The sequence below is a fragment of the Solanum pennellii genome, chromosome 6, assembly GCF_001406875.1.
Source record: "Solanum pennellii chromosome 6, SPENNV200".
Lineage (NCBI taxonomy): Eukaryota > Viridiplantae > Streptophyta > Magnoliopsida > Solanales > Solanaceae > Solanum > Solanum pennellii.
In genome coordinates, this window is record NC_028642.1 from 1,760,194 (window position 1) to 1,777,927 (window position 17,734).

The following is a 17,734-nucleotide window of genomic DNA, read 5'->3' on the forward strand; positions in this document are numbered from 1 at the left end:
ATTTTTCACTAATAGTGCCAAAAGCCAAATGATTAGAAAAGGTTCATATATATATAATCTAGGGAAAATGCACAAGTACCCCCTCAACCTATGTCCGAAATCCCAGAGACACACTTATATTATACTAAGGTCCTATTACCCCCTGAACTTATTTTATAAGTAATTTTCTACCCTTTTTTAGCCTACGTGGCACTAGTTTTTTTAAAAAAAGTCAATCATCGTTGGGCCCACAAGATAGTGCCACGTAGGCCGAAAAGAGTAAAAAATTATTAATAAAATAAGTTTAGGGGGGTAATAGGACCTTAGTATAGTATAAGTGTGTCTCTGAGATTTCAGGCATAGGTTGAGGGGATACTTGGGCATTATCCCTATAATCTATAATTATAGGTTAGACACTATTTAATTAGGTTACTAATTAATGTGTGTCATAGGAATATCTTTGATAATTGATAAAGGTTATTGTGTAAATAGTTATATATACTTTAACTGTATTTAAATGTAGAATTACAACCTTTGTGGATTTGGATGATCGAGTTATAGATTAGACAATTTTTATTGGTACGTAAAACGAAATAAGTAAGAGTATTTTATGAAATTTCGTAGAACTATTTCATCACATATTCTATATAAGATAATAATTCTATCATTAGTATAATTGATTGGATTAAAAAAAGTTGAAATTAATTCTTTACCAATAAATTAATGCAAAATATTTTGAAAAATCCTACACTAAATAAATACCAAATAATTTAAGGGAAAACACAAAATTTTCCAATTTAAGACAAAACCATACCCCCTCCATCTCAAAAATATTTTTCATATTTACTAAAACATCTTATTATTCAAAATACTCATCATAGAAATCAAGATAAAATCAACTACTTTTTCTTTTTTAATTTTACCTTTTATATTGATTATATACATACATTTAATAAGATGTACGTGATACAATATTTTAAGAGGATAAAATAATTAAAATATTTTCTTTATTAATGCTTTTTAAGAGGCATATGAATAAAAGAAGTCGATAATTATTTTGAGAAACAAGAAAGTATTTATTCTTTGTTTGAACCATTCCTTTTAGGAAAATTTTGGTTTTCCATCATTTGGTGTTCAGAGCCTACGTTGAAGCATCGACTCAACTCAAATCAAAGCATTCTAAGATCCATTCAGACTTTCAGAGTAACACTTCTAATAAATTTAAGGGGAAAAACACAAATATATCTCCAAACTATCGTAAATGGTATACAGATAACCTACATTATACTTGTGGGACAATGATACTCCTACCGTCCAAAACTAGAGTGTATATGCCCATTCTAACGGAAGATTAAATAGGGACATAGCACAATCTTATCAATCGATCTGAAGTCGGATAGGTGGATAATGAATAGGATTATGACACGTGTATGCCCGTTAGTATAAAGGGTACATATGCTCTAGTTTTTGGACAACAAAAACACTTATGTTCCCAAAAGTATGACGAAGGGTATCTGCTTATCGGTTACAATAGTTTGAGAATATGTTTATCCTTTTTTCCCAAATAAAATTTTATATTTCTAACTCAAATCTAAAATCTCTGATTAAGGATGGATATGTTGGCTACAATTACTAGTTAGGTTAATGTCATTTCAAAATGACAGCCAGATGGACATACTCCTAATTAATTTTATAAAAGAGTGGTACTGGTGAAGAATAATTGGATAATGTTTTTTAATCTTTTCAATAGAATAGATATCTTGATAAGGCTATGCCTACTTGTCCTTTGAGAGGAGTTGTTGGCTAAATTCATTTGGCTGACCTTTTCTTGTAGGGTTAAGCCTATTACATAGTAAGTCCAAGTCACCTTTTCATGGTCATATTCTAATGCTTTTTTTAAAAAATAATTATATCACTTCGATATTTACTGATCTGACTAATTCATATTCATGTTAAGTAACAAGTATTATTAGAGAATAAAGTATTGCTCTTAGTTAGTATTTAATAATCTATATCCAATGAGATAATCACAATATTTTCTTAATTCTCAGAATTTGAATCAAAACGAATCAAGACGTCTATTTAAGGATAAGCAAATCCCAAGACATTCGAAAAGTTTTGTGATCACATTTACCCTACTCTCACCTATAGGTGATTAGGAGCGGAGCTAGCCTTCTACCTATCATTTGATAAACTCCAATAGTTTTAATGTATATTTTATATTTGTCTTAATTATAAAGTTATCTTTTTTTCTAAATATTAAATTTCTAAATACAAAATCTTAGTTTCACTTATATATCAATGATAATGAATTTGTTTTATGATTAAGTGATTTTTTTAGTTTATTTAATTATTTGATTTTTAAAATTTATTAACTCAACTAATTCAGATTAATCCTAAATACTTCAACTAAAAATAATTTAATAAAATCTCTTCTAAAAAAAATTTCCCTATTACCAAAAGTCAATTTTCAGATCTCTAATTAAAAAGAATTAGTCATACCATCACACTCATTGATTAAATAAAATGATTTTTTCACTTTAAATATTTTAGTACAAGATTTTATGGAGATAAAGATGGAATAGGTTTCTCATGTGAGAAAAGTTTGTGGATAGGATCATACAAAAAGCTTGCATGTGCCAAAAGTATTATTTTTCACATTTCAATTTACGCGATGATATTTAATTAAATTCATAATTTTAAAAGGAAAAGCATTTTAAAATACAACATATAGTATATAATATATAATCTAAAACAAGTTATCAATAAATTTGCTGTTAAAACTTGTCTGATTAAAAAAATAAACTTAAATTATAATTGTATATAAAAATATTATTTTTTTGGGACGAACTATCAAATCATTGCTACTTAAATTTAGATTTTTTCTATGGATACGAATCCATATAATTAAATTATCCAATTTTATTATTTTAATATAGTTTGAACAGAAATCATTACATATATTTGTATTGGTTACTGATTCAAATCAAACAAACATACAGTGACCTAGTCAAAAAATAGTAAAGAAAATAAATTTTGTGCCAAAGAGATATTCTTTATGTATATCATACTGTCAAACCTTCGTTATAAGGGAAAAACGACTTACCGCGAACTATCGCAAATGATATGTAAAAATTCTTCGTTATATTTTTGGAATATTAGTGTCATGTCGTCAAAAACTAAAACATATATGTCCTTCACACTAACAGAAGACTAAATAGAAATACGTGAATAAATATCGAATCGGTGGATAAAATTATGACATGTGCATGTCCATTAGTATAAAAGACATATATGCTCTAATTTTTCGACGGCACGGATACCAATGTCGCAAAAATATGACGAATAATACATACGTAACAACTTACGATAGTTTTGAAAATGTAGTTGTCCTTTTTCCTACTTTAACAATCATGTTTTTCCGAAATCGATCACTTTAATTATGTTATATGATATAGTATATTTTCTATTGCAAGATATTGCTAGGATAGTTAAAACTATCGAAACAAACAATATTATATCATACATAATTAGAGGTGTCAAGTAGATGAATGGAGCAAATTTTTGGACACCCAAAGTATCATAGATATGAAGAAGAACAAAGATTGCTCATATACACTCACTAGAAGTTCACAAGCTAATTTACAACAAATGCAGCTCATTTCATCAGTCCTGCAGCAACTGAATCAGAAAACAAATGGAACAACAGGTCGAAAATACATCTCGTATGCTCATGTTTTCACAATAGTTTACAACAGAGGCAAATTCAAAATCTAGAGTCGGTGAATTCAGAATCAGTGATTGTTGCATGATATGTACACGTCTTTTCTTTTTTTGCATGTGTGTATGCATACCTCGATCTGAACGACAGAACATGTACATCCCTAGTTTACAATGAGACTTGATCCTTGCCCCTTACTATCTTCAATGTTGTTCGAAATTGATAAGTTTTCTCTAATACCATCTGCAAGTTTCTGAGCCTCGTCTGACTTCAGCGGACATCTACTTAAGGTCTGTAAAACAATCAACTTTATCAACTGCTATCAGAACAACCGTAAATGAGGAATGTAAAGGGAAATTAGCACCTCAGAAGTCCAGAGGCAATCGCTTGCTTTACGAGGAATTATATGAATATGGGTCTGAACTTGCCATGAAAAAATAAATCATCATAAGTATAAGCATTCTTAAGTAGAATACTAGCTATTAAAGCAAAAGCACACAAAAGAAGCTGTTTGGATCAATAATAGTATCAAACTATTGTTTGCAAGTTTTGGGATCATACGTGATATATAACCTGGCCAGCTGCTGCCCCGTTGTTAACTAACAAGTTGAATGAATCTGCAAATTTTAAACTTTCGTGAGTCAGACCGTGATTTTACATCAAAATTGGGGGAGAGGTGAGGGGAGAGAGCAAACATAATTGGCATCATTTGGATGCCTGCTTAAAGCGCAAAAAAGCTCTAAGGTCCGTTGGGGCAATAAACGCAAAGTGTAAACAAATAGTGGGCTAATAAGAAAGGTGTAAATGGAGAAAAAAAATATGAATACGTATGTATGGTCCAAGACTAATAATCATAAACATAAATAACAAATATTTGGACTAAGAAATTGAAAAAGATTGCAATAAAGTAAATATCAATGATTTAGTATCGCCTCTTCCGGTCTTAAGAGTCTTTAACGACATTAAAGCATATGCTAAGCAAAGTGAAGCATTCAACATGTTTTGCACCTTGTTTCAGGCTCAAACGAGCCTTTGACAACACCAATTACTGTTGCCATCCTTATTCATTTAATGATAAGTGGAGTTCCAGCAGCAAAGTTCTGCAGAATGTACTCCCACACCAACATCTCCGTCTTCAAATTTTCCACTATTCCTTCTGGCCATTTTTTGGGTTTTCCACCCCTAAAGCCAGAGGCGTAGCCAGAATTTTTAATAAGGGGTTCAAAATCTGTAGAAATAGATAGCCGAAAGGGGTTTGACATCCACTATATATACATATAAACTTATTTTAACCATATATAAATAATATAATTTTCCGCCGAAAGGCCCCTTCAAATAAGGTAGCTACACCCCTGCCTAAAGCTTAGTTTGGTAGCTATAGTTTTTGTTGACCTTTGTTCGTCTCAAAAATTAGAATGCGAAAGTGGAAAAGGAAAACAGACATTAAGGATATTGGAGATATGGGTTACAGTTTAATTAGGCTAAACACTGACTAATAGAAGTTTTCTTGCTTTGAAAAAACTAAACATCAAAATCTCTCAACAAATGTGATATACTGTCCAAGTGACCATTCTCAAAAAGGTTCTATAAGACACATTATAGTAAAGTATACCCGTGACAAATTGAAACTTGGTAAAGTTTGTGTAGGAATTCAAACAATTCGAATTCAAGAAGAAACCAACGAACTAAGTAATTCGTGGAATTTTTGGGACCACAGAAAAACATGTCATTTTAATCTCTTCTTCGAGTTCTTTGAATCCTCTTCTCCTATATTCCTTTCATTTCTTCCTCTCAAGATACTGAAGCCATCTTCTCCGATAAAGTCACAACATGTGTTAAATAAAAGCTTGGTGAAATACATATGCAGCTCACTAAAGTTGGCAACAATTTTCACTTGAATACCTCAAATGAGGTTTGTACCCATTAGATACTTCGGCTTCTGTTAATGTGTACCGATTAAACTATCCATGACCAGTCAGTAGAAAAAACACAATGTTTGAACTTCACGCACAAGGACAAGGCAAAAGTAGCGAATCAGACAACGCCACCCAACTTTTGGTGGCTTTTGACAACACAAAAGAACTATACTATACTATTATTATGTTTATTCAGAACTCCCACCGTCATAGGCCCCTATGAGGTCTTCCTGGAGAATCTTTTTGCCATCAATTTGGCCATCAAAGTGCAGTGATGGATTTTAACAAAAAATCCAATTTTTCAAATTTGGTTTTTTATTTGGTGCCGCATCAAAAAGTTCTCTTGAAGGTTATCAACTGAAAGTTTTAATGAAACCACCATATCTTTGGAGTCCTCTGTTGCCGATTACCTGTCCTCCCAATTCAGTGACTGACATAGTGCTAGCCATTAAATTATATTTGGTATGGTTTGACAGTTCGAATTAAAAAGTATAAGCTTTTGCAATTTGAAAATTCGTGCATGTGGCAGCAGTGGGAGAGAAGATGAAGAGGAATTGTGGATATAATGGTGTGCTGGGAAGAGAAGATGAATGAAAATGGTAGATACACGGTGGAGTGATGACAGTGAGAGAAAATAAAGTGGTGGAGGTGGTGGCAGGGAGAGGGAATATATTGGATATGGTGGTGGAGGAAGCTAGTAGAGAGAATGAGGAAGGACAAATGCTGGAACAATTCACGTGCTGTACTACGATTAAGATTCACCTCATGTGCAATATCAGCAAGTTGTGTCTAATAGGATAATTTGAATGGAGTTCAGGTGTTCTATAGGGACAAGCTTTAGTTGAGGTATCCAAGTGAAACTCGTCACCAAGTTTATGGAGCCACATATTTGTTTCACTTAAAAGCTTTAGGTTAGCCATCTGTCCTCTACCAAGGTGACAGTTAGACTATGGAGGGGAAGTTAACTTAACACTACCTGACAGTGCTTAGTGCCGAAGCACAAATTCAGTGTTGCTTGTGCTACAACCAGGACAGTCCCTACCCCTAACCATTTCAATCATCTATGTACTATTTTCTGCAAGACAGCCAAAAATAGGTGAATCGATACATATCCTCCACAGTTTAAAGCTTAAGAATTTTTTGTTAAGTTACTTGATGCTTAACTATTGATGTCGACAATCCGTAGCTGGGGGATTACCCAACAGGAAGAAAATCAATTTTCATGGTGAGCATTTTGTGAATGCCTTCTCTCCTCTGCTTCCACAACCATTACCTCAAGGTTCTCTACTTCGTGAATGCCTTCTCTCCTCTGCTTCCACAACCATTACCTCAAGGTTCTCTACTTCTCACACTTATTCAAACTCAAGATATTTTCCCACATAACACTAAGGGGGAAAAGAGCTTCTATGTTTTGTAATATTGCAGTATTACCCATCAGAAGCATATAGCTTATACACAAGGGTTCACTATCCAGCCTAATTGCACCATTTTAGAAAAAGAACCGCTCCTATTTTTGTTAATTGCCTGGTTACCATTATAAACAGCAAAACACAAAGGACTTGAGAGAGATGTCACAAGAACAGAATTACTAGCAGCACAATTAACACAGTTATAGAAACAAACATATGTTTCCCTGAAGGGAAATAAAGAGGAAAAAGAAAATCAATATACATATGGTATAAAGCAAAACAGTCATGATTTGTCATCAAGAAAAAAATTAACATACCACAACCAGTGGCTTTCATGACTGCACTGCTAATCAAGGGCAATTTTGAACTCATGGCAGCCACAACCTGCAATTAAATGCAAAAATAAATAAATTAAAATTCATCAGAAAACTTGTAGACTTCCGTATGTTTCTAAGGGATAAAGCAGAATCCTAACTATGTTGTGAAAGCAGGCGAGCAGCTGGGCCGTTTAATTAAAGCTACCCAAAAGGAAATAACATCTTTCATCAGAGTATGACAATGTAAAAATCTTATAACAAAAGAACATAACTCTGAATGGTTACTTTGGCCAATGACTAAAAGATTTTCAGAGAAAGCAGAAAAAATAAGACGCATGCTAGTTTTTAGGTATGAAATGGTAAGCACATCCAACTCATCAGGTATACTAATACAATGTGCTGTCCAAATTCAAGGGCAGAAAAAACTCAAATCAACAGTTAGGCTGCTACAGATATGTTATTTGAACTAATTTTTTCTTCATAACAGGTGAAAGGTAGCGGTCACGACGGCTATGACAACAGCTTCTGAGTACTTGTATGAAGAGCTCGAGAACAAAAGCAGGGATATGAAGTTGTTAAGGCTTGTCAGGCAAGAAAAGGAGTGTTCAAGACCTGGGCCAAGTGATATTCATCAAGGACGAGAATGGCAAAGTGTTGGTAGAAGAGACGCACATTAGACAGAGGTGACATACATATTTCCATAAATTATTGAACGAAGGGGGGATAAGGATATCGTATTGGGGGAGTGCAAACATTCCGAGAGTCCTAGAGTTTTGAGTGTTGTAGGTGAATAAAGGTTGCAGAGGTTGAGGGGGTTGTTCGTAAGATGAGAAGAGGAAAAGCAACTGGGCCAGATGAATCCTGGTGGATTTTTGGAAGTACACAGGCGATGCAGGTATAAAGTGGCTGACCGGGTTGTTTAATGTCATTTTTAGGACATTCTAAAATTCCAGAAGAGTGGAGGTGAAGTACAATGGTCCCATTGTACAAGAAAAAGGGTGATCGTCACAATTGCAACATTTAGAGAGGTATTAATCTACTAAGTTATACTATAGAAGTTTAGGGGAGGATGGTGGAGACAAGGATAAGGAGGGGAATGTCTATCTCCGAGAACTAATTTGGATTCATGTCGAGGCGGTCGACTGCAGAAATCATTCATCTTGTAAGGAAAATGTTAATGCAATATAGGGATAGAAGAAAGACCTACACATGGTGTTACCAAGAAAAGGCGTACAATAAAGTCCCTCGGGAGGTCCTTTAGAGATGTACGGAGTCTAGAGGTGTACCTATGACTTACATTAGGGTTATTAAGGATATGTACGATGAAGCCAAGACCTGAGCTAAAACAGTTGGAGAGGACTCAAACCACTTTCAGGATGTGAAGAGGTGGCACCAGGGATCAGCCCATAGGATGAGCAATTGACGTGACATATTCAAGGGTTAGTGTTGTGGTGTATGCTATTCACAGATAACATAGTATTGATTGACAAGACACGTAATGGAGCTAATGATAAGCTAGAAGTTTGGAGACAAAGCCTAGAGTCTAAAACTTTCATTAAGTAGGACTAATACAAAGTACCTAAAGTGTAAGTTCAATGATGTAATGCATGAGGCAGAGGTGGAAGTAAAGATCGATGCACAAGTCATATCCAAAAGAAGAAGTTTCAAGTAGACAGGGAGATTGATGAGGATGTCACAGATCATATTGAAGCGATGTGGCTGAAATATGCTCATTTTCAGGGTATTGTGCGCTAAGAATGTGTTAGCAAAGCTTAACAGTATGTTCCACAGAGCGATAGCCAGACCAACTTTGGTGATTGAGGTAGAGCGTCGGCCAATCAAGTACACTCACATCCAAAGCTAGCCTCCTCTACACTTCTCTGTACTAGTAGGATCATTTAGTATTCACATAGCTTCTTATTCTTTGTTGCACATTTGCTTTGTATCTTTCTATTTGTTTTCTCCTTGCTTCGAATTCTTTTTTTTCTTCTCTTTTGAGCCGAGGGTCTTTCGGAAACAGATTCTCTGCCACCACAAAGGTAGGGTGAGGTTTGTATACATCCTACCCTCCCCAAACCCTATTTGTAGCTCACATGTCACAATCCAAAAATGGATGCGATGACACTCATCTTATCCCACCAAGACAATTCAGCCTAAACCCAATAATTTTGATAAAGTGCGGACGTAAAACAAAAGTCCAATAACAATTACTAATACGAAAAACAAGTCAACTTAATTCAATCCCCAAAACTTGGTTGTCACGTGCACAAGCCTCTAATGTAAATACTAGAATTGAAATAATCTCAAATGACATTGTCACAAAATCATAAACAGGAGAAACAAGGTCTACTGAGATGACAACAGCTACCTTAAAATCTCCACAAAAAGCCTCAGCAATAAAGAAAATAAAAGGTATCATGAAGATTCGAGCTCATAACTTGCAAAAATTTGTAGAAGCAAGGGTGATTACCAAACCACACAATAACCAACAAGCAAACATCTAAACTCAAGTTAAGGGAACTCCTTACACCTTATCTGAACCTCTACAACCCGCATAAAACCATCCTACAACACTCTAACAGATTCCATATTGTCAGTAACAAATCAATATTAGCACTCACAAGATCAAGTTCATCAATGATGAAAATATGCAATGTCAAGTATAGTGATGCATGTCAGACCTAATGATACACACCCGTCGTCTCTCAGTCCGGGACCCATGGAGGACATATATATCCACGCATCTGTCGTGACGTGCGATACGACCCTCGATATATAGTATCCATTTCGGCGCACGATCCATTCCTTGAAATATAGTATCCATCGCTCGGCGCGTGATACGTCCCTCGAAATGGTACATCCTCTTATCACAACCATGTCTCAGAACCAATGCAAATGACATGTTCAAACAAATAATGAGGAGGTAACCATTTTAATAATAAGACACAATTCACAACCGTGATATAACATCAACAAATAAGCCTTCAAATCATTCTCAAACATCACACACCAACAATTAACCACATCACCTTTTTATTACCCTTTTTCCATCGTTAGAATTGTTCAACATGAACAAGTCAACTCACCACCAATTCTCATTACTCCCAAACACATATTACAAAAAGTACACGAATTCCATACACTTAACAAGGGTTTAGAAATCCACTTGCCTCAGATAACCGAACAATCACTCCGGGACTTGAGCCTTTGCTTTTCGTTGAGCTTCCAAATCGATGCAATATATTCAAATACATATTCACAATAAGATTTCGAAACTAACAACATCCATATTACTATAGGTTCAGCCTGAAATGAAGGATTAGGTTGGGGCCCCACAACCCCTTTAGGAAGTACTCTGTCGCAATAGGTGATCGGGATCTCCACAAGTATAGCAAAATCTCTAACCCGGGAACTGCGGTGCGGACCCTAAAAACCCACTATAATTATCTCGCCTTATAGGTCGCTAGTGGGAACCGGGACCCGCGCTATAAGAACCCCAAGGTATATGACCACCCTTGGATGTCCGCATAGATGCAGGAACAGGTCCCCGATGCTGAAAGAAACCACTCCCTTTGTGTAACCCCCTACCTCCAGATGAGGCACCATGAAACTGACCTTATGTACAGGCCCTTTTAGGGTCCCCAAACTCCTCTCTCTCCATCAATTCCACCTCTTTGACGACGCTCACAATGGAATGGAAAGAAGCCCCCTCTCGAGATGCCCCAAACACAGTCGATTTGATAGAGAAAGTCAGCCCCCTCACGAATCTACGGATCCTTTCTGTCTCTTCTGGAATAATAGCCAAAGCATACCTAGACAGCTGGCAAAAAGGGTCTCATATTCTATAACGAATAAGTTGTCTTGTCTCAGATTCTTAAACGACTGTCCTCTCTCACGCTCCAAGGGATAATACGGTCATGAAAGGCATGGGAAAACTTCTCCCAAGTCAATGGAGGAGATCCAAATGGCATAGCCCCCGAATAAGTTCTCCACCACTCTCTTGTTGGCCCACGGAACTGGAGTGTAGCATATCAAACACCATGTGACTCAACTAATCCAACAACCTCTAGCAACTCTCAACATGTAATCAGAAACTCATGAGCGTCCTCACTCTTCCCACCTTGAAACTGAGGACGCTCATGAGTTTCTGACTATATGCCAAGAGTTACTAGAGGTTGTTGGATTAGTTGAGTCACATGGGGTTCGATATGCTACACTCTAGCTTCGTGGGTCAGCAAGAGAATGGTGGAGACTTATTCGGGGGCTTTGCCAGTTGGATCTCCTCCAGTGACTTGGGAGAAGTTTTCTAGTGCCTTTCATGACCATTTTATCGCTTGGAGCGTAAGAGAGGAGAGTCGTTTGAGGTTTGAGAATTTGAGACAAGACAACTTATCTGTTATAGAATATGAGGCATGTTTTTGCCAGTTGTCTAGGCATGCTTTGGCTATTATTCCAGTCGAGAACTAGGCAAGCTTTGGCTATTATTCCATACGAGACAGAGAGGATCCGTAGATTCGTGAGGGGGATAACTCTCTATCAAATCAGCTGTGTTTCGAGCATCTCCAAAGGGGGCTTCTTTTCAGTCCATTGTGACCGCCGCCAAAGAGGCGGAATTGATGGAGAGAGAGGAGTTTGGGGACCTTAAAAGGGTCCGTACATCAGGTCAGTTTCATGGTGCCTCATCTGGAGGCAGGGAGTTACACAGAGGGAGTGGTTCCTTTCAACAACATTAGGGACCCGTTCACACATCTATGCCGACATTCGAGGGTGGTCAGATACCTCTGGGTTCTTATGGCGCGGGTCCCGGTTCAAAACAGCGACCTATAGGGCGAGGCAATTATAGTATGTTTTCAGGGTCCGCACAGCAGTTCCCGGGTCAGAGATTTTGTTATACTTGTGGAGACCCCGATCACCTGATGCGACAGTGTACTTCCCAAAGGGGTCGTGGAGGGCCCCAACCTAATTCTTCATTTCAGGCTAAACCTATAGTAATATGAATGTTGTTAGTTTAGAAATCTTATTGTGAATATGGACTTGAATAGATTGCATTGATTTGGAAGTTCAACGAAAAAAAATGGCTCAAGTCCCGAAGTGATTGTTCGATTATATGAGGTAAGTGGATTTCTAAACCCTTATTAAGTGTATGGGATTCGCGTACTTCCTTGTAATATGTGTTTGGGAGTAATAGGAATTGGTGATGGGTTGGCTTGTTCATGTTGAATAATTCTAATGATGGAAAAAGGATTATAAAAAGGTGATGTGATTAATTGTTGATGTGTGATGTTTGAGAATGATTTGCAGGCTTGTTACTTATTAGTTGATGTATCACAGTTTCATTATTGTGAATTGTGTCTTGTTATTAAAATGGTTACCTCCTCATTATTTGTTTGAACATGTAATTTGCATTGCATCTGAGACATGGTTGTGATAAGTATTATGTGATAAGAGAATATACCATTTCAAAGAACGCATCGCGCGCCGCGATGGATACTATATTTTAAGGGATGTATCGCGCGCCGCGATGGATACTATATATTGAGGATCATATCACACGCCACGACAGATGTATGGATAGATATGTCCCTATGGGTCCTAGACTGAGAGACAGCGAGTGTGTATCATTAGGTCAGACATGTATCACTATACTTGACATTGTATTGCACAATTTTATCATTGATGAACTTGATCTTGTGTTTTGCTGATGTTGTGAATGTTTTTCTCTGAAACTTGTGACTATTGAATATTGAGTTGTTATTGAGAATATGTAATCTATTAGAGTGTGTTTGTTGAGTTGTGTGCTTTGTAAACTGTGAATTGTTAGGTTGCGATGGTTTTATGCAGGTTGTAGTGTAGAGGTTCGGATAGGGTGTAAGGAGTTCCCGTATTTTGTTCCCTTAGCTTGTGCTTAGAGGTTTGCTTGTTGGGTACCGTGTGGTTTGGTACTCACCCTTGCTTCTACAAATTTTGTAGGTTACAAGCCCGGATCTTCGTGATACCTTCTATTCTGAGGCTTTTTGTGGAGATTTTGAGGTAGTTTTTGTTATCTCAGCAGACCTTCTTACTCTTGTTTATGATTTTGTTTTTACTTGAAAGACAATGTCAATTGAGACTTGCCTATATTATTTCAATTCTAGTATTTTAATTAGAGGCTTGTGCACGTGACAACCAGATTTTGGGGATTGAATTAAGTTAACTTGTTTTTCGTATTAGTAATTGTTATTGGACTTTTGTTTTTACTTCCACACTTTATCAAAATTATTGGTTTTAGGCTGTGTCATCACATCCATTTTTGGGTTGTGACATCATACTAGGTATGATTGTTGTTGTACTAGGACTTATTAATATACCCGTGAAAGCGTGAAGAAGTCCAGTCAACATGACAAGATGGTTGTATTTCAAAAGACTTCTCACATATGAAACATTATTAAGAATGTATTGCTCAATGATGCAGCAGATTGTAGTGGAACAATGGAAGCATCTCAACATGGACAATGAAGGGGAAAAGATTCGTATCAATTTGGCTCATGCATTGAGCAGGGTACATGATGAAAAATGCCCTTTCAAATCAGTCCATCCATTTATTGTTTCAGCTTCAGATCTTGATCCTGGTTAATTGGTTCTTTGTTAACTCAAAGAATCACATCAGTACATGGGCTAAAGGAAAAGAAAAATTTGGGTATGCAGGAGAAAGGGAAGACGTAACAACAGTCTGCACAATCCAATTAAGCAAAACATTAAGGTATATGACTTTTGAAGAGAGCAACTTACTGATGATGGAGTTTCTTGCAAAGAAGTAAAATGAGACTTTGGGATGACAAGCGAGTGCCTGCAAAAGTTATGGACATTATTGGACTAGATATATTGATAAAAAAGATAACAAGGCTAATCACATTTTTTCAGCTATATTAATTTGGTAAAACTAAGATGAATAACAAACTATAGATTTCAATATATTAGCTCCAGGAACATGAAACTTGCTTCTCAGTGGAAGTTCCTTAGATAACTCGACTTAGCTGTTGTTTGACCCATGTGAGTAAATTATCTTTAATTAGGATACGAGCAAAACTAGAAATCCGCACACCTATGGTCGAATTTATGTAGTTCAAACTTGGTTGTTGTAAATTCTTCTCTCTTTTTCCTTTCATATTTGAGCAAAATAGACTGAACTCTTCCATTTATCAGGAAAAAAGAGTAAAATGGTTCAAGAATGTGCAACATATTCCCTTTTTGTTCATAAACTGAATGCATAAGGAATTTTCCTTGAATTACCATTCTATTACTAATTTCCTATCATGGTCCAAATGTGGCAGGTTAGGTTTTCAGCAAACACACCAAAAAGAATCAACTCAGATGACATAATGCATATGCTGGGCTAAACGGATCTTCCAATGTCAAGATAGCAAGAAATACATTCAAAAGATGCCAAAATAGATAATGGTCGGAAGAAGATACCTTACCCAAAACACAATGGGTTTGCATCCAAAATGCAGAGGCATACATCATCCTCATAGACCTGTAGTTAAATCAAACTGCACCAAGAATTACAAAAATAGCACAAAGCAGAGGCATTGTTCCACATCATTTACCCCTTCTATCTCCACCCTTTGAATATCACAAGAGTATAGAAAATTTTCTCTTCAGGCAAAGAAAAATAAACAGAGGAAAATGCATTGTAAAAAGGACACGATAGAAATATCTTTGTAGTAAATAGCTTTTCATTTCATCTATCTTTCGACAACTTGTTTGCAAGTACACAATGTATAAGAAGCAAGACTGAGAAGAGCATGTAACAATTTCAACTCCTTTTAAGGATATTACGGTATCTGGGCCAGCTTGCACACTCCTGAGCTAAAGAGCGGGTTACACATTCCTCAACCAACCTAAGGGTACCTGATACATAACTGTGCTAGATGGGAAAAAGTCACCTAATATAACCTTTACTGGAACTCGAATCTTGGTTCCAAGGTCGTCACTCCAACTCTTTTGATTGTTTGGTCATCCCACTGGGGTATCCAATTAAATTATTTCTCATGAGTCAATCAGTAGCTATCGTTGTAATTACTTATCTCACAAAAAGTCTGCAACTTTTTATCACAATAAATTTTGTCCTTAGACTCAGTCTATATCAAGCTTTCATTATCACAATCAACAAGTTGGGAGCTTATGAACATTTTGTGCTTTACAATTGTTGATACTTAAAGTAATACAAGATTTCAAAACCAGAGTTAGTAACTCTGCAGAATATCTAGTTTGTGAAACTTGGCTTTGCCTATCAAGTTGCTTCCTTTAAATGATACCTCTTGCTGCAGTAAAAATGACCCTTGAAAGCAACAAATCCTAAAACTAAAGTAATAAAAAGAGGACTATCCAAGATCATATAAGGAGACAACAACTTGTGCCATTCACCAACATGGATACTCCAAGAACACCTCTCCCCCCACCCCCCCACCCCTGCCCCATGCTCAGGAAGATGAACATCTCCATTGTAAATAACATAGCATGGTGCACAACTTGGTAAATACAACAATAGGACAGGTTCAACATGAATGCCATATAAAGAAAGCAGATACTTGGCTTAGCATAATCCTAAAAGCTAGCTTAGGAAGTGAAAGATTGTCCAAAACCATATAAAGCCATAACAACTCATTCCATCAACCAATGTAGGTTACTCTATCACTTGCCCGCACCTACGGGGTAGATAACTCCAACAACTCTGAAACTTGAAGCATAGCTTATTCATTAACTAATAAGTTCCACTTATTCTTTTATAAACCTGTTCTTTGTTTTCTCTCAAATAATCGCGGTGTCCGGGCCAACTTGCACATAACTCAACTAATTCCACGAGTTACCTGCTACTTCCCACCAATTCAGGTACAGGGTAAACTCTGCTCACTAAGGCTTGTACAGCTTATATAAACCTGTTCTTTTGGCATCTCATACTAATTTAGTTAAGACATCCATCAGTAGAATGCCTAATTTAGAAACAATCATGTTAGTAATATACCTAAAATGAGTGTACTGTACCCAAAAGGGGATCATCATGTACCAGTGTTTACAGACCATTCAAATATACTCTTCCAAACCCATAAGTTAAATACGAATCACATACCAAAATCACCTCAAACCAAACATTCTACTTTCTAATTGGTGTAGTAGTCATTAAGAATTCACAGAATTGAAGGTGGAATTTGTTTCAAAGACTGTTCTTTTACTCAAAAGGGTTCCATTAAAACAGCTGAAAAACTATAAAAATCGACCCAATTCGATTATAGAAACTAATTGAAAACAAATACAAATTGACCCAAGTGAGTAAACCGGATGTTTAACAAATGTGATAATAAGGACTGTACCTTTAAAGCAGGTGCTTCACCTCGAACAATCATACAGAAAACACACCCATTTTCATGATTTTCACCATCGGTGGAGCTGCAATTGAATGCCGAGACTTGAAGAGACGAGCAATGAGTACGAAAATGGGAAGAGATAAGAGAAAGACGACGAAGCGCAGTTGCAGTTGAAGTTGCCTCCATTAAATTAATTTGAAGAGAAAAAACAAGAATATTTGGTAGAAATGGAACTGTATAGCCATTGATTTTTCTCTCTAGTTAGGGGAAAATCGAGGAAGAAGACAAACAAAGGAAGGCCACAAGAGGGGCCCTACTAGTGGTTGGTTCCGCCTTATCCACGCTTTCTAAGGTTGGGATGTACACACTCTTGTCCATTCCTAACGGAGACGGAGCCAGAATTTTATGTTAATGAGTTCTAATTTTAAAAATAAAAATAAAAACAAACAATGATCTTAATATAAACTAAGAATTGTCGAGTTAACTAATAAATATAAAATTTAATTCAGTAAAAACAAAAAAGAAGAAAAATAAAAAGGTAAAGATAAAAATATACTTCGAAGACTAGATGTTGAACAACAGCAATTAGATCAACCATAAAAATTAGAACCCTAACTTTTGGAGGAAAAAAAGTTGAATTAAACTTTTTGAATGTAAACTAAAATCAATAGTAAGAGATTGTAGTTTCATAGTATGATACAAATACTATTTTCCTTCTCTTTTTTTTTTCCATTTAACATTTTTTGCTTTTTAAAAAAATTATAGAAATCCACCTAGGTTTTTAATTAATTCTTACCGATTGTTTATTTTTTAAAAAAAAATTAATAATTTTTGCTTTTTAAAAGAAAATTATATAAACCCACGTTTTTAATTAATTCTTATCGATTTTTTATTTTTTATAAAAAATTAATTGCAACACAAATATTATTTCCTTACTGATATTCTATTTTTATGCACTTTTATACAAATACACGTTTAGAAATTAATCCAAAAATCTATATGCGCCTATCGAGAATCAAACCTACGCCCTGCAGGAGGCGAATGACAT

The 17,734-nt window shown here is 35.9% G+C and overlaps 1 protein-coding gene across 1 annotated transcript; it reads right to left on the minus strand.

Moving 5' to 3' along the window:
* Positions 1-3,559: 3,559 nt before the first annotated feature.
* Positions 3,560-17,012, minus strand: LOC107020982 (adenylylsulfatase HINT3). Its single transcript, XM_015221545.2, has 7 exons — positions 16,693-17,012; positions 14,800-14,855; positions 14,111-14,168; positions 7,343-7,409; positions 4,262-4,317; positions 4,065-4,118; positions 3,560-3,992 (listed from the first exon to the last, which is right to left on the minus strand). Exons 1-7 carry the CDS (start codon positions 16,870-16,872, stop codon positions 3,864-3,866), a joined length of 600 nt encoding a protein of 199 aa, XP_015077031.1. The 5' UTR covers positions 16,873-17,012; the 3' UTR covers positions 3,560-3,863.
* Between the last annotated feature and the right edge of the window lie 722 nt (positions 17,013-17,734).